The following is a 13,576-nucleotide window of genomic DNA, read 5'->3' on the forward strand; positions in this document are numbered from 1 at the left end:
TCAGGAGCCGAGCAGCAACATGTGCAGAGTTTGAGTCGAGAACGGTCCACCGCTCCTGGATGGGATGGAGGTGTGAAATATAAATTGATATTTCCTTGACACTAGAAGCCGAAATCGCTTACACTGATGCATTAATAGTATCAACACGGTAATATATACAAAATATAATGGTTACTCGTATTATAATCTCTTAAAAACGTTATGCATTATTCTGCATTCCTAGTAATCACCCCTCGTCTATCTAAAAATGAACTCGCCCATAGTTTTTTTTATCCGCTGTGCATGGCGGGAAACGCAGTCCGCACTACGCAAACACTTCTGAGGTGTTTTACTCGGAATGGAGTGTCAAATGATTTTGAGTAGTTTTAAAACAAAATGAAGAAAAAGAAGAAAAAAAACGAAGTGTACTTTAACATGACATTCAGTGTAAGGTAAGTTTCCTGTAATATCTATAATAACGTTTGGAGATAAATTGTAAAAGTGTATTCCCCCCCCTTCCCCACCTATAAAATATGGTGTAATCTTGCACTCGGTTCCACTTCCGGTTTTATTTTATTTTTTATTTTCCGGCTATGTAATTATTGTATGTTTAGTTATGGAGTAATGTCATTGAATTAAGGAAGTATGCTTTCCCCACTTTTTTTTAGCTTTATATTTGCACAGGAGCTTGTATAGGGACACGCCACATAAACTAAGTCTCATAATAAAATGAATTAAAAGGAGTCTCCAGTGTTGGTGTTTTAACCATCAGTTTAGTTTTACAACCTTGGGATAGTATTCAGGACTGAGGACTTGTACTTTGCAAGTCTTAATTTTAAGAGAAAGAGAGAGGCTGGTTGAAGGAACGAATGTTTATAGCTGCTCTAACGTAAGTGGGAACAGGAACGAACTTTTTACTGAGGTTCCACGGTATTAAATGCAACTGTGAACAGATAAAAAGTACAATGTGGTGGTCTTTTTTAAATTATTTTTTTATATAAACAATACAGGACATGCTGTTTTCCTTGATCAGCTTACTATATGGTTCTTAATTGAATTAAGAATTGGCCTAAAAATGTAAATAACTTTATTTTAATGAAATATCAGTGTGACACTCAGAGGGACACTCCACAAAATCCATGTCTGATGATCAACAGAAAAAAATTATGTTTACTCACCAAGTTTAACCGGCGCAGCACGATCACACAGCCTGAGGTGTGCTCTGCTGTGCATGCGCTGAGGAAAGTCATGTGGAGGGACTGTTAATAGAACTTCTTGTAAAAATCTTTAAATGTTAAATTGAACAGATTTTTATGTAATTGTTACCAGTTGCACTGTAGGCAAGGTATTATGTTGTACAATTAACCCTCACTATATGTTCCATCCATCCATCTTCTATACCGCTTATCCTTCAGGGTTGTGGGGAACCTGGAGACTATCACAGGGAGCATCGGGCACAAGGTGGGGTACACCCTGGACCGGGTGCCAATCCATGGCAATCACTTATACATTCACACACCACGGACAATTTGGACATGTTAATCAACCTACTATGCATGTCTTTGGACTGGGGGAGAAAACCGGAGTACCCGGAGGAAGCCCCTGTAGCACCGGGAGAACATGTAATCTCCACGCACAAACACAGGGCAGCGGCAGGAATCGAACCCCCAACCCTGGCGGCGTGAGGCGAACGTGCTAGGCTCTAACATGAGGGTCACAATAGATCCAGAGTCTATCCCGGTAGCCTTGGGCATGAAGCAGTGACGCAACTCGAAAGGGACGCCAGTCCATCAAAGGGCACATTCACATGCTCACATCTAGGGAAATTTTGGATAGCAGGTCCACCTCCTGGCAAGTTTTTGGAAGGTCAGAGATCTGGAAAACCAAGAGGAAACCCACACAGACAGAGGGAGAACATGCAAAACTCCATGCAGATAGTAACCCAAGCTCAAGATTAAACCGAAGACCTGGGTTCTTCTCAATAGTCAAATTGATGCTTCATTTCCTCGCTCCTCCGTTCTCCAGCCCGTGACCCGGAAATCAAACGAAGTCAACCATCTTGAAGGACGTATCAATTCTCTGATTGCACTGAGAGGAGGTGAGGAAGCTTCCAGGGGAGCTAGGAGTGAGGGCACATATGTGTATCCTATGCGGAAGTGTTTCTTGTCGAAAAACCTGACCCATGAATAAATTCTCCTCCTCCTTTACATCTGCCACAATCTCGAACAAAAAGTCTTTTGATGATGTGATGGAATTTTGTGTGAAATATAATTAAATTATAATATGCTTACAATGAGTATTGTAATTAATTGATCCTTGCATGTTTGGATATGCAAAGCTGCACAAAAGCTGCGATAAATCATGTATTGTTCATTAATTCATTGTTGAATTTCACATACTATCTGTGCATTTTGCTTTATTAAAAATGTTGTTATTAACCAAACTCCAACAACATAACAGCAGATCCCTGAAGCACAGTGAGGTAATCCAGCTGAGCACAGTCATCATTAATTGACGTCGCTTTGAAGTGATGCATGAGAGAGCGAGGATATTCCATTCGACTTGCTTCGATTCCTCTCTCCTCGCATCTCATCCATGCATCCTTCCCTCTCATCCTAAGGGGGTGGAGCTAAGACGCAAGGAAAGGAAACGAGGGTGCACAAATAAGAAATGAGAAGCACTCACAGGATCTGGAGGCAGCACTGCTAAACACTGCATCACCATGCCTTACGAAATACCCAATATGTTGCATCATAATTCAGTTATGAGCAAAAGAAAAGAAAAGATGGATATATATATATACACACACACACAACAAATTTTAGCGGCCTCTGACAGCTATGTCTGTAAAGTATGCATGCAATGCAGATATAAGGGAAATGTCACTGGGACTCACTTTCAGGTCAAAATAACCTGAACCTAAGCTCTGCTATATACACCTGATTTTTAAGCATAATATTCCTGTCTATTAGGGAATTTTAATCAATCACAATCAATGTCATGTTGGAAAATGATTCTTAGAAATGTTTCACTTTTAATAATACTAAAAAAACAGTGTTACACTACATAGCACTTAAGTATTCAAATAATCTAGAGTTTTTGAAAAGTGAACTTAAAGCATGTAGCTGCAAAATATCAAGCCAGAACAAACACACACAGTACTCACAATGTGATACCATCTAGATTTTATTGAAATCTTTGCAGAGAAGTTGCAAAAGTACTTTGGAAGAATATTCACATCACTATGACAAAATATTTGAAAAGAGGAACCAGAGCAAAGAAGTAAGGCTGGTACATTTGGAAATGTTAAAATTTGTACATTTTGGGAAAGAGTTTTAAATAACTATACATTTGATAAAATTGGTAATATGTGTAATAACAAAAGAGAGAAAGAAATTGTCATCCAAACATGTAGGATGAAGCAGTATCACAACCAATCAGAGGAGAAGGGAAATGTCTGGTTAGCCTTCCTAAATTACGATCAATTAGGACAAACATAAATTAGATTAGAAAGACATGCAGAAACAATATGTACAGGATGAACTGTACAGAATAAGAATAAATAAACATAACTTTCTCAATTGATGTTGCAAATATATATTCTTGAAACTAGTTCTCCAAAATAGTATTCTTCCCAGGCTGTTGCCCCCAGTGTGCTGTATTTCAGTGGGAATGCTGTGTGCCATGAATGACAGCTGATGGTTATGGTGCACTAACCTGACAATGATAGCTAAAGTAACTCATAAACAATGACCATTAACACTAAGAATATACGCCCAGGTTTTCTTTTAGGCTGAACTTTATTCTACACGGTACATGTCTTAAAGCGTGTCATGTGCACAAGCTAAAAACCCTTTCTTCTGACTGATCAGATGTAGACTACTGGATTATGTTATGAAATTACTCATGGAAAATATGAGTGCTCTCTATAATGCCTAATAGATGTATTTACAAGTATTTCAGGCAGTAGTCTCATCTCACGTTCCACTGTTACGTGGTGTATATAAGCGGTGTCTGAAAAAATGCACATACGGGGATGTTACTCTATAATTTTGTGTTCATAACAGTCCCCAGAGCCTCGAACATGTAATTGTGCTTTTCTGCTAGAAACCATCTTCAATACAAATGCAGCTGGTCATGACTCTTCTTAACTAAATGCAAAGAGGAGCTACTCTATAATTTAGATTTTAAAAATCTTTGTACAGATTCAAAGCTGCTACTTTGACATCCATGACTCATTCTAAGATATGTTGTTAGCTTCTCTTACAATTTACTTTTGCTCACATAAGCTTCATAAGCCTTTGGCTGACGCCCCTCCTCTTGGTGACAGGTTCAGTATCATAGTACCCCTTTGTCCGTCTCCATCGTCCTCCTCATTGGCCAGCTGGTTGTGACTTTGGGCTTGAGTGGGTGGGTTTGGAGGTGGGTAGGAAGGTGGGGGAATGGTGAGGTGTGGTAGAGAGGGCATGGGTGGCCGTGGGGTGGTAGGAAGGGGTGGTGGAGTAGAATGATCTTGGTAGGAGTGATGATGAAATGAAGGAGAAGAGTGAGCGCTTTTTGCTCTCGGCAAACTCTCAGGACAGTCCCTGATCTGCTCCAGTAGGGAGGGCATATCGCCTTCAATCTTCTCAAGTACAGCCACCATTTGCTTTTCTATCTGTTCGATCACACTGTCCATTTGCCAGTCGGCACTGACATCTCCTCCTTGTAGATCATCGTATGCTGCCCCACTACTAACAGAGTAAGGAGAACAATATGGAATCCTACACGCAGCACCATGGCTTGTATCTCTCTGTTCTTGCACATACACAGTCTTCTTACGGCCCAAACTTGAAGAATCTATACCAGCATACAAACTGTGCACATGCCTTCCTGACTTGTCTCTTCTGCCTCCTTTGCTCTCTCTACCTCCAGGACTACTCTCTCCTATCGTCCCAGCACCTACCTGCCCCTCCGCTACAGTCTCTGGAAGCTGGGTCTGACACCAACTACTAGGGGATTTTTCCTGCTTACCTGCTGCCTCTGCCTTCTCCTCTCTTGCTACTGCCTGTTCCTTCTCAACAGCTGGACTACTAGTCTTGGGACCATGCCCTAACCCATGATCCAGAGACAAGTTGGCAGCCATTCTGCGGCGGTTTGGGGTATCGGGTGTTACTTTCTTGTCTGTGGCTTCTTTCTCTGTGGTAAATTTGTTTCTTTGGCAGTCAGAGAATTTTGTGTATATACTGGGGGTGGGTTCCTGGCATGCCTCTGTTTTTTCTTGCCCCAAAACAGCTGCCATTTTTTGAGAGACATCCACACTCGCTTTCTTCTCAACCACCTTGCCCTGTTCCTCCCCTTGCGTCTGGGTTGAGGAGTCTGTTTGTACCAGTGGCTTTGACATTTCTGAGAGTGAATTTGTAACCACCATCTCTTTCTCCTTCTGCACTTTTCTGTCTTGATCATCAACTGATGTGTTTTCCACCATCACCTCATTGGACATGCTCACTGATGAACCTCCCCCCGAGTCAGTGGGGACGCCTTCACTTCCCCCACCATCAGCCTGGACACCCTTCTGTCCCTCCGTTGCCACTTCTGTAGTGCCCATCTCTGAGGCCCGAAGACGCTGCATGAATGTAGTGACTCTTATCGCTTTCTGAAAAACAGAGTAAGAATATAAGGAATAGGCAGCTTTTATTCAACAAAAAAGGCAACCTGGAATACATTCTGGGTGTTTTCACACTTGAGATTTTTTCAGTTAAACTCTGGATTTACAACTGGTTGGAGGACCAGCAGAGTGGTTTCCTTCAGAACTAGTGGAGTTTTTCTGTTTGCTTGTTTCCTTGCCAAGAACTAATAGCTAACTAATGTCGTAACCTTAATATTGTATTTTATTAGTCGTGAGTATCACTCAAACTCAATGCAGAGCACACGGGTTGTGACTAAGCAAAATTCAATATGTAAAATCTGGTGAAGGTGGATGGTTAACTGTCTAAAAGTAACATTACTATTACTGCCTCCTATGAGGTAGCCATAGGTCAAATGGCATTTAAAGGAAGAAGGCACCTGTTGACCTGCATTCAAGTTTGCCGGTACAATCACTTCCTTTACCCAATCGGCTAACCTGTCGTTACAAACTGCTGGTCAGTCACTTACAGATGGCACTTGAAAGTCCTCATTGGACACAGGGCTGGCCTGGGCACATTCTCATCTACAAGAGTAGATAGGTTATTATTTTTTTGATACACAGGATTCAGCCACAGTATGACATAGCACGTCACCAAATATAGCTCATTTAATTTAGCAACTCATCTCGCTGTAATGATGACCAGCAGTGTTTGGTGGTGGTGGTGGTGGTCGATATTGAGCTAAGCAACTATGTATCTTCAGATATGATGCCTTGATGTGTTAACACTTTTCAGTGACTCATGCCCCAGATGTGTTGTCATACTCTGATATGACACAAATAATTTTTTTTGTTCTGGGTTTATTAACGGTATTGTTAATACATATTGCTATTATTAACGCTATTATTAATGCTGTTGTGGTTTCTTTGTGTGAAAAGTGTGATGGCTAGATCTGCTCTGTTTGCAAATGACTTGCAAATGTCATTTTAGCATGTTTTAAAATGTAATAATTTTGAATGAATCAGTATTGTCCACTGCCATGCACCAAGCTCAATGAGTCCCATTTGGTCTGAGCTGGATATTTCCAACATTCCGGCATGTATGCAATAGTAGTGTTGCAGATGCAGGCTGTACATTTGGGCAGACCATGCAACTGAATTCGCTAAACAGACATAAGAAGTTCAACTTCTTGGTGGTGGTAGAGAAGGGTACCACATGGGTCTATAATGGAGGTGTTCATTTCGTATTACTTCTGCATCCGTCATTGCAGCCAGTATGAGCACTGCTTTTGACAGGTTGCAATTTCAATGTGCTTTTGAGTGCACAAAGCGGCTCTTTAACATAGTTGATACATATTGGGATGGTCCAGTCTTTAGTTGGGCAACTATACCGTGAGCAATAACTATAACTATGAATGTTAAGCATTCAATCAGATTTGAGTGGAGGACCTAACTTCAGTTTCACAAAAGCAGCCTTAATATCAGCCTGCAATGCGTGTTTCGGAGTCAAACTTCTGTATACCACTCTGATCATAAGCCACTCCTGGGGCAGGCTATCAGCACTCAAGCTTGGAGAATGAGATGCAGCCACTGAAACACTTCAGAGTGTTTCTCTGTATGTGAGGCGGCGGTAGGCTACTAAGTTCCCCTGAGCTCTGCATTTCAGTGCGCTGTTACACTGACTACCAGGTCATGTAAGCCCATGCTGACTACCAGCTCCTGTAGTCTTCTCTTACTGATGCTACAACATGGCCATGGAGCTTACATTTTTATCCAGGCTCTGTTGCCATATCTACTACTCATTTCACTCTTGCAGTGGCTGCATCTGTGTCTGGAGGAAGTTGTTGCATAACCAGCAGTACTTCCTTAGTTGCAAGGTTTCTGTCATGCATTGCTAAATGCAATATCCTTTAGATAGGCCAAGGCTCTGTAAGTACCTGTCCTAACTGTTCAGATCCCAAACAGTTGGGGAATTGACCATGTCCATAATTCAATTCAGTTGGGGCATGGCAGGACAAAACTCCAAATAAAACTGCACAAGTCTTGTTCAGTGACAGTCAATCATAAAAATAACAATAATAAATCAAATATTAGAATTATTGCCATACACCTGTGCATCAACCTACTTTATATGAGTGGGAAAGAGCAGTAGTGTGATTTAGTCAGGGCCTTTTATAGGCTACACATGTGAGGTCACAGGCAATAGGCGATGACTTTGCATGGCCAACAAATGTGCAAATGGAAAAACTCTACAAGTTTGTAAGGAAATACCCTGGCTGTCTAGACAGAAATGAAATAGAATTCATATATGAAGGTTATCCAGGGGGTCAACTTATGTTATTTCCCATTTGAAAATAGCAAGGAAAGGCATTGTGTGGTCTGCAGAGGAAACAGTGCCTTCTTGGTATTTGGAATGAAGAAATCGTGACAAGTGACTACAGCTCACAAATATAAAGTAGTTTTGGACATTATACCAAAAGGCTTCACCAAAATCAGAATCATGGCAATAAGGAAACACTAAATAAATATACATTAAAGGCAAAACAAATCACACTGTTTGAAAATATACTAAATGGATCCTTGGTATCGTTGGTATTCAAGTGCGAAAACACCCTTCATCGCTGAACAACTTTAACAGTCATCGATGAGGTAAAGTACAAATTTGGCTTCTAACAGTCTTTTCATTGTTGATGCTATTTTGTGAAAAGCACAAGAAAATGTTTCATCTGATTAAAATAAATATTGAAGTTTGGTAGTAGCACAAGGTGGACTAGAATAGACCAATGGATCAGGGACACAGTTAATCATGTTGTGATACAATGACCCTCTCCTCACTCCTCGGTCCAACCTGCTGCTGTTTCTCTTATAGGACAGACACACAGACATATGATAGCGCCTCACACATACACGTGACACTTCAATGAAACTTTAGTAAGGTGTTTCGTCTGTGACAGTGGAGGGCTTAGGAAAACTCGGTGTGGGTATAGAGCTGGACTGCATATGATTGGAGGCATATGGGAGTAGCTGGGCAGTGACAGGCTTGCCATTTATTGGTGTCCAGACAGAGGGAGGCTTGAACAGATAAAGACTCTTTTCAGCAATCAGACTTGAACTGCATATTTCCTCACAATGACAGGTGTCAGAAAGCGGTTGTAATTGCAGTTCTCTCTCTTTGTATAATGTGTTTTTGCTAAAGGAGATATGAGTGCTCAAGTCTGATTGTCATGGCAGAGAAAAGAGTCAGTGCCTCCTTCCTGACAGAGAATAACAGTACCTTCAGGTCCTGGGTATCCCATGCAAGGGGAAAGGAAATGATTAACAGAGTAATCAGAACCTTTAGTCTCATATGAATCACCAGTAATTCTGTCATGCACATCCTCATCAAAACTGCCTTTGTCATCTACACATATATTTTTTACACTTCATTCACAAGGACAGTGTACAACAGGGGTGTCCAATCTTATCCGGAAAGGGCCGATGTGGGTGCAGGTTTTCATTCCAACCAAGCAGAAGTCACACCCGAGTCTATTGAAAGCCAAGATCAATTAATTAAACAGGTGGAATCAGGTGTGGCTCCTGCTTGGTTGGAATGAAAACCTGCACCCACACCGGCCCTTTCCGGATAAGATTGGACACCCCTGGTGTACAACATCAAATGCACTAAAGGCAACAGAGGCTGAATTATGATCTTACCCTCCACTTGGCTTTTGCAAAGTTCTTCTCAAACTGTGCACACACTCCATCTTTCAGGTTTTTTTCTGAGGCTCCATTTCCAGCGATCCTGTCAATTTCACATAATATTGTGATGCAAAAGAGTGTTCTGTAAAAGTACATGTGAATAAATTAACCATATGTTAGTATGAGTACTCTATATGCAGATTACCACTCGTGCCACAGGGCATCTTGTGCTGTAATTCGTAGCATCTGGTCAACTTCCATCAGCCTACACACCAACTCTTTAGCTGTAAAACCAGGAAAAGTGAAATTATCCGAATTTTTTTCATATTGGAGCAGGTGAACAGAAAGGTCTCTTATTGCGCACCTGCAGGTGATATGTCATCCCAGTACGGAGCGTCAAACTCATAGTCTCCAGCAACAATCCGGCAGAAGATAATACGATTGTGCATGTCTGTGTTCTCCTCTTCTGTCTCATCGTAGAAGGGAGGATTTCCCGACAGCCTGAAAATGAGGATGATGAATAATCGTGTTACGATTATAAAGGATAATAAATGTGTATTCAAATCTATATAATATGTATCAAAAATAACTTGCCAATTACTCTGTAATACTTGGGACTGCAGTCAACTCATAGAAAAGCAAGGCTTATAATGACATTAAATTCTGTCTACTGTGTATAATGTAAGCTTACAACATGTACATAATGACCCCAATGGCCCAGCAATCCACTGGCCTTCCATACCGATGTCGAGCCACCACCTCCGGAGCTGGAAGGAAAGAAAAACACAGCCATGAAGATAAACAGAGAACATACTCAGGCACCCAGTATCATCCAGCGAACATCTGCTGGTTTATGTAGGTACCCAGATACTCTGGCGTTCCACAGGGTTCGGTGATGGAGCCGTTCTCAAACCGGGAGAGATAGAAATCACGAAGGACTACTTTGTTGTGGTTATTCTCTGTGTAGTACATCAAATTCTCCAGCTGAAAAACACATAAAACATAAGGACACAAGGAAAATGGCTGAAGATTCATAAAAAAAAATTATAACATCCATTACCACAATTGCAGATGGTGTGTATTGGGAGCCAGTCTCAAGCAGTGAATTCTTTTCTTCTGCTTGATAAACTCTTAGATTGAAATTACAAAGAATTCCTAAACCATACTCCAATCAGGGAATTTTTAAAAAAATAGACATTCAGTAAGTAAGCAAATTAAAAGCAGATGTTACAGGAGCTGTGTTGGTGCACTAGAGGGCACTAGAAACACATATTGGGCTCTTCAGCAGAGAGGAGACGTGATTGAATACTGAGGGATAAATGAGAGTCATTATGGGCCATAATACTATTTATTTCAGTCAGTTACATTTTGCACATTAACATTAACAATAAGGGGCCATCTGTTATATCATGGCTGTACAGTTTTATGAGTCAAACAGGGCTACGAGCTTGGGTAATATCTCTGATTACTGTTTCTGATACCCTGCAGTGATTGGGTTAATTTCTCTCTCTCTCTCTCTCTCTCTCTCTCTCTCTCTCTCCTTACATTCACACAAAGCACAGCCCACAAAAGCTCCTCTTCACAACTAATGAATCACATCCTCCCATAGCTGCAGGTTTACGACAGCATCATTTTAAACTAATGATAAAGTCATCGAGCGCTCATTAAAGCCTTGCAAGATTATATAATATTGCGAAACTGGTAGTAAATGGTAGTAAGAACAGAAGATAATATGCAAATGTATCTCAAACCCACCTTTAAGTTCCTGTGAACTATGTTGAGGGAGTGGAGGTAAGCCACTGCCTCTAGGACCTGCCGGATTACGTTAGCAGCATCTCTCTCTGTGTAGTTCCCTTGATCCAGGATCCAATCAAACACATCCCCACCTGTGGCCCTGAGACATACACACACTTAGTAAGACATGATGTACTGTACCTTAATTTCGTCAGTGGACAGATATTTACTCTATCAGGGATTAATGTTTATAGCATTAGATAAGGACCATCTGTATCCCTCCGTCATATTTTAACTATACCTAATGAAACTGTTACTAATCCATCAATAAGACAGATATGTTGCTTGAATCTGATTGATGAGATCATTCGACTTAGCACACATATGTTGTTTAAAGTGTACAGTGTAATCCTTATGCAAATGCTAGAAGGAGACAAGTCTTTTCAATACTAAACTAATGAGAAATTAATCTCATTTTGTGCATGATATACGTGATCAGTGCTACATAGATGTCAGACTCACAGCTCTTGGATGATGTAAAACTCTTTCCTGGTCTCAAACGCATCTATCAGCTTCAGAATGTTTGGGTGGTTGACCCTGAGAAGAAAAGGTCACAGTAAATAGCTGTTCTATTTTCCAACTAGTAAGAAGAGTTGCTTTAAATTTAGCAACCTGCTGGGCTTGGAACGGAGGAAGTGGCCTGTTTCTTTCTCTCGATTCCCACATCTTTCTTTCTTTCTTTCTCTTTCTCGCTGCTGCCTTTTATTGTTTAGATGAGCTGATTCTCTCCATTTCTTTTTTAGCTATTTCTCCATACGTCTCCTATTCTCGATTTTTCTCTTTTCTCACCATCTCTGTCTGTCTCACTCTCTAGAAATCCACTCCTTTGTTTTTCTTCCTCCATCTGTCAGTCTATGTCTCACCCTTTTACTGTCTCTCTCCCTATCTGTCTCTTCCTGTTTCTCTCAGACCCAGACCCATAACTTGCTGCTGACATTTTGAATTAACCCGTACATTTTCAGGATCATGATCTCGTTCTTGGCAGCCTTCCGCACTTTTTTGCCATCTTTCTTGAGGAATTTCTTGCACACATAGACCTTGTCTGTCTGCCGTTCCTTTACCAGGCACAGCTCGCAAAACTCCTTCCTGCAAACAAAATAGTAGCATGTGTTTATGTCACTATAAATTCCATCTGTTGCAAGGTGCTCATATACATGATATACACTGGATAGAAAATGAATACACCCCCTTTCAGAACGTTTACATTCTTGTGTTAGGCTCTGTAAACTTTCCACTGCATACCACATGAATGCAGTGAATTTCTTTTCATTTGAAAAGAAGCGAGCATATGATTGTTAGAACTGAAATTCTTTCTCATTTCTTCCCCACCAAAGTCAATACTTGGTAGAGGCACCTTCAGCAGCAAATACAGCTCACCACAAAGTTGGATTTGGAGATCTTCCCAGCACTCTTTGCAGAACTATTCAAGCTGGTACAGGTTAGTTGGTGTTCACTGATGGACAGCAACCTAGGATTTAGGCCACTCTAAAACATCCATCTTGTTCCTAGCCAGCTTTGGCTATATGCTTGGGGTTGTTGTTCTGTTGGGATATAAATTTCCGACCCATTTTCAGACATTTTGCAGGTTTTATCAGGTTATTCCCTCGAATCTCCTTGTACTTGGCTCCATCCATCCTCCCTTCAGTTTTTGACAAGTTCCCCAGTCTCTGCCAACCCCTACAATATTATGCTCCCAACTAATGCTTCAAAGTCGGGATGGTGTTGTTTTGGTGATGCCATGTTTGGATTTCACCAAACGTAATCTTTGGACTTGATAGCGCATTTATGATAGTGCATTTAACAATGGACATTGTCGCAAAACAATTTTAAAGAAATCCATCCATCCATCCATCCATTTTCTGTACCACTTCTCGTACACAGGGTCGTTGGGAGCCTGGAGCCTATCCCAGGGAACTCAGCACAAGGCAAGAGACACCTTGGACGGGGTGCAAACCCATCGCAGGGCACAATTGCACACACATTCACACACTACTGACAATTTAGAGATGTCAATCAGCCTACAACGCAAGTCTTTGGACTGGGGGAGGAAACCGGAGTACCAGGAGGAACTTCCCGGAGCACGGGGAGAACATGCAAACTCTGCGCGTACAGGACTGAGGTGGGACTTGAGCCCCGAATCCTATGTCCCCCTTTAAAGAAATCCAGACTTAAAACAGCTGTTTAATTCAAGCTACAAAGTTAATTGGTGTGATTCCACAAAGGGGTTGGAAAATTAAGTGATGGCATGACCTTTTATTATTCAGGTTATTCTTCAGGTTGTTTAAGGGATGTTATTGTAAAGGGGGTATATACTTATCAAACGAAGATATTGTAGTTGTTCATTTTTAAATAATGTTAGATTTTTTTTTCTTGTTAGCTTTTCTCTTTGGCATTAAGTGAAAAGTGTTGTGGGTAGGTTAGAAAGAAAAAAATAGATGTATTATATTTTAATTCCAGCTTATATATCAACTAAATGTGAAAATAGCTAAAGGAGGTGTATTCATTTTCTATCCACTGTAC

The 13,576-nt window shown here is 40.9% G+C and overlaps 1 protein-coding gene across 4 annotated transcripts in view; it reads right to left on the reverse strand.

Moving 5' to 3' along the window:
* Positions 1 to 3,122: 3,122 nt before the first annotated feature.
* camkvl (CaM kinase-like vesicle-associated, like) overlaps positions 3,123 to 13,576 on the reverse strand; it is a 37,438-nt gene continuing 26,984 nt past the window's right edge. For 3 of the 4 annotated variants that reach the window (XM_053643668.1, XM_053643671.1, XM_053643669.1), the window contains 9 exons: positions 12,011 to 12,142; positions 11,519 to 11,593; positions 11,018 to 11,156; positions 10,126 to 10,246; positions 9,954 to 10,029; positions 9,627 to 9,763; positions 9,468 to 9,546; positions 9,278 to 9,365; positions 3,123 to 5,614 (listed from right to left, as the gene is read on the reverse strand). In XM_053643668.1, coding sequence (XP_053499643.1) covers positions 4,271 to 5,614; positions 9,278 to 9,365; positions 9,468 to 9,546; positions 9,627 to 9,763; positions 9,954 to 10,029; positions 10,126 to 10,246; positions 11,018 to 11,156; positions 11,519 to 11,593; positions 12,011 to 12,142 — 2,191 coding nt within the window. In that variant the 3' untranslated portion in view covers positions 3,123 to 4,270. Of the gene's footprint in view, positions 5,615 to 9,277; positions 9,366 to 9,467; positions 9,547 to 9,626; positions 9,764 to 9,953; positions 10,030 to 10,125; positions 10,247 to 11,017; positions 11,157 to 11,518; positions 11,594 to 12,010; positions 13,253 to 13,576 lie in introns of those variants that run through there. The other variant, XM_053643667.1, reaches the window with a different exon arrangement.

Source organism: Ictalurus furcatus, chromosome 15 (assembly GCF_023375685.1).
Source record: "Ictalurus furcatus strain D&B chromosome 15, Billie_1.0, whole genome shotgun sequence".
Taxonomy (NCBI): domain Eukaryota; kingdom Metazoa; phylum Chordata; class Actinopteri; order Siluriformes; family Ictaluridae; genus Ictalurus; species Ictalurus furcatus.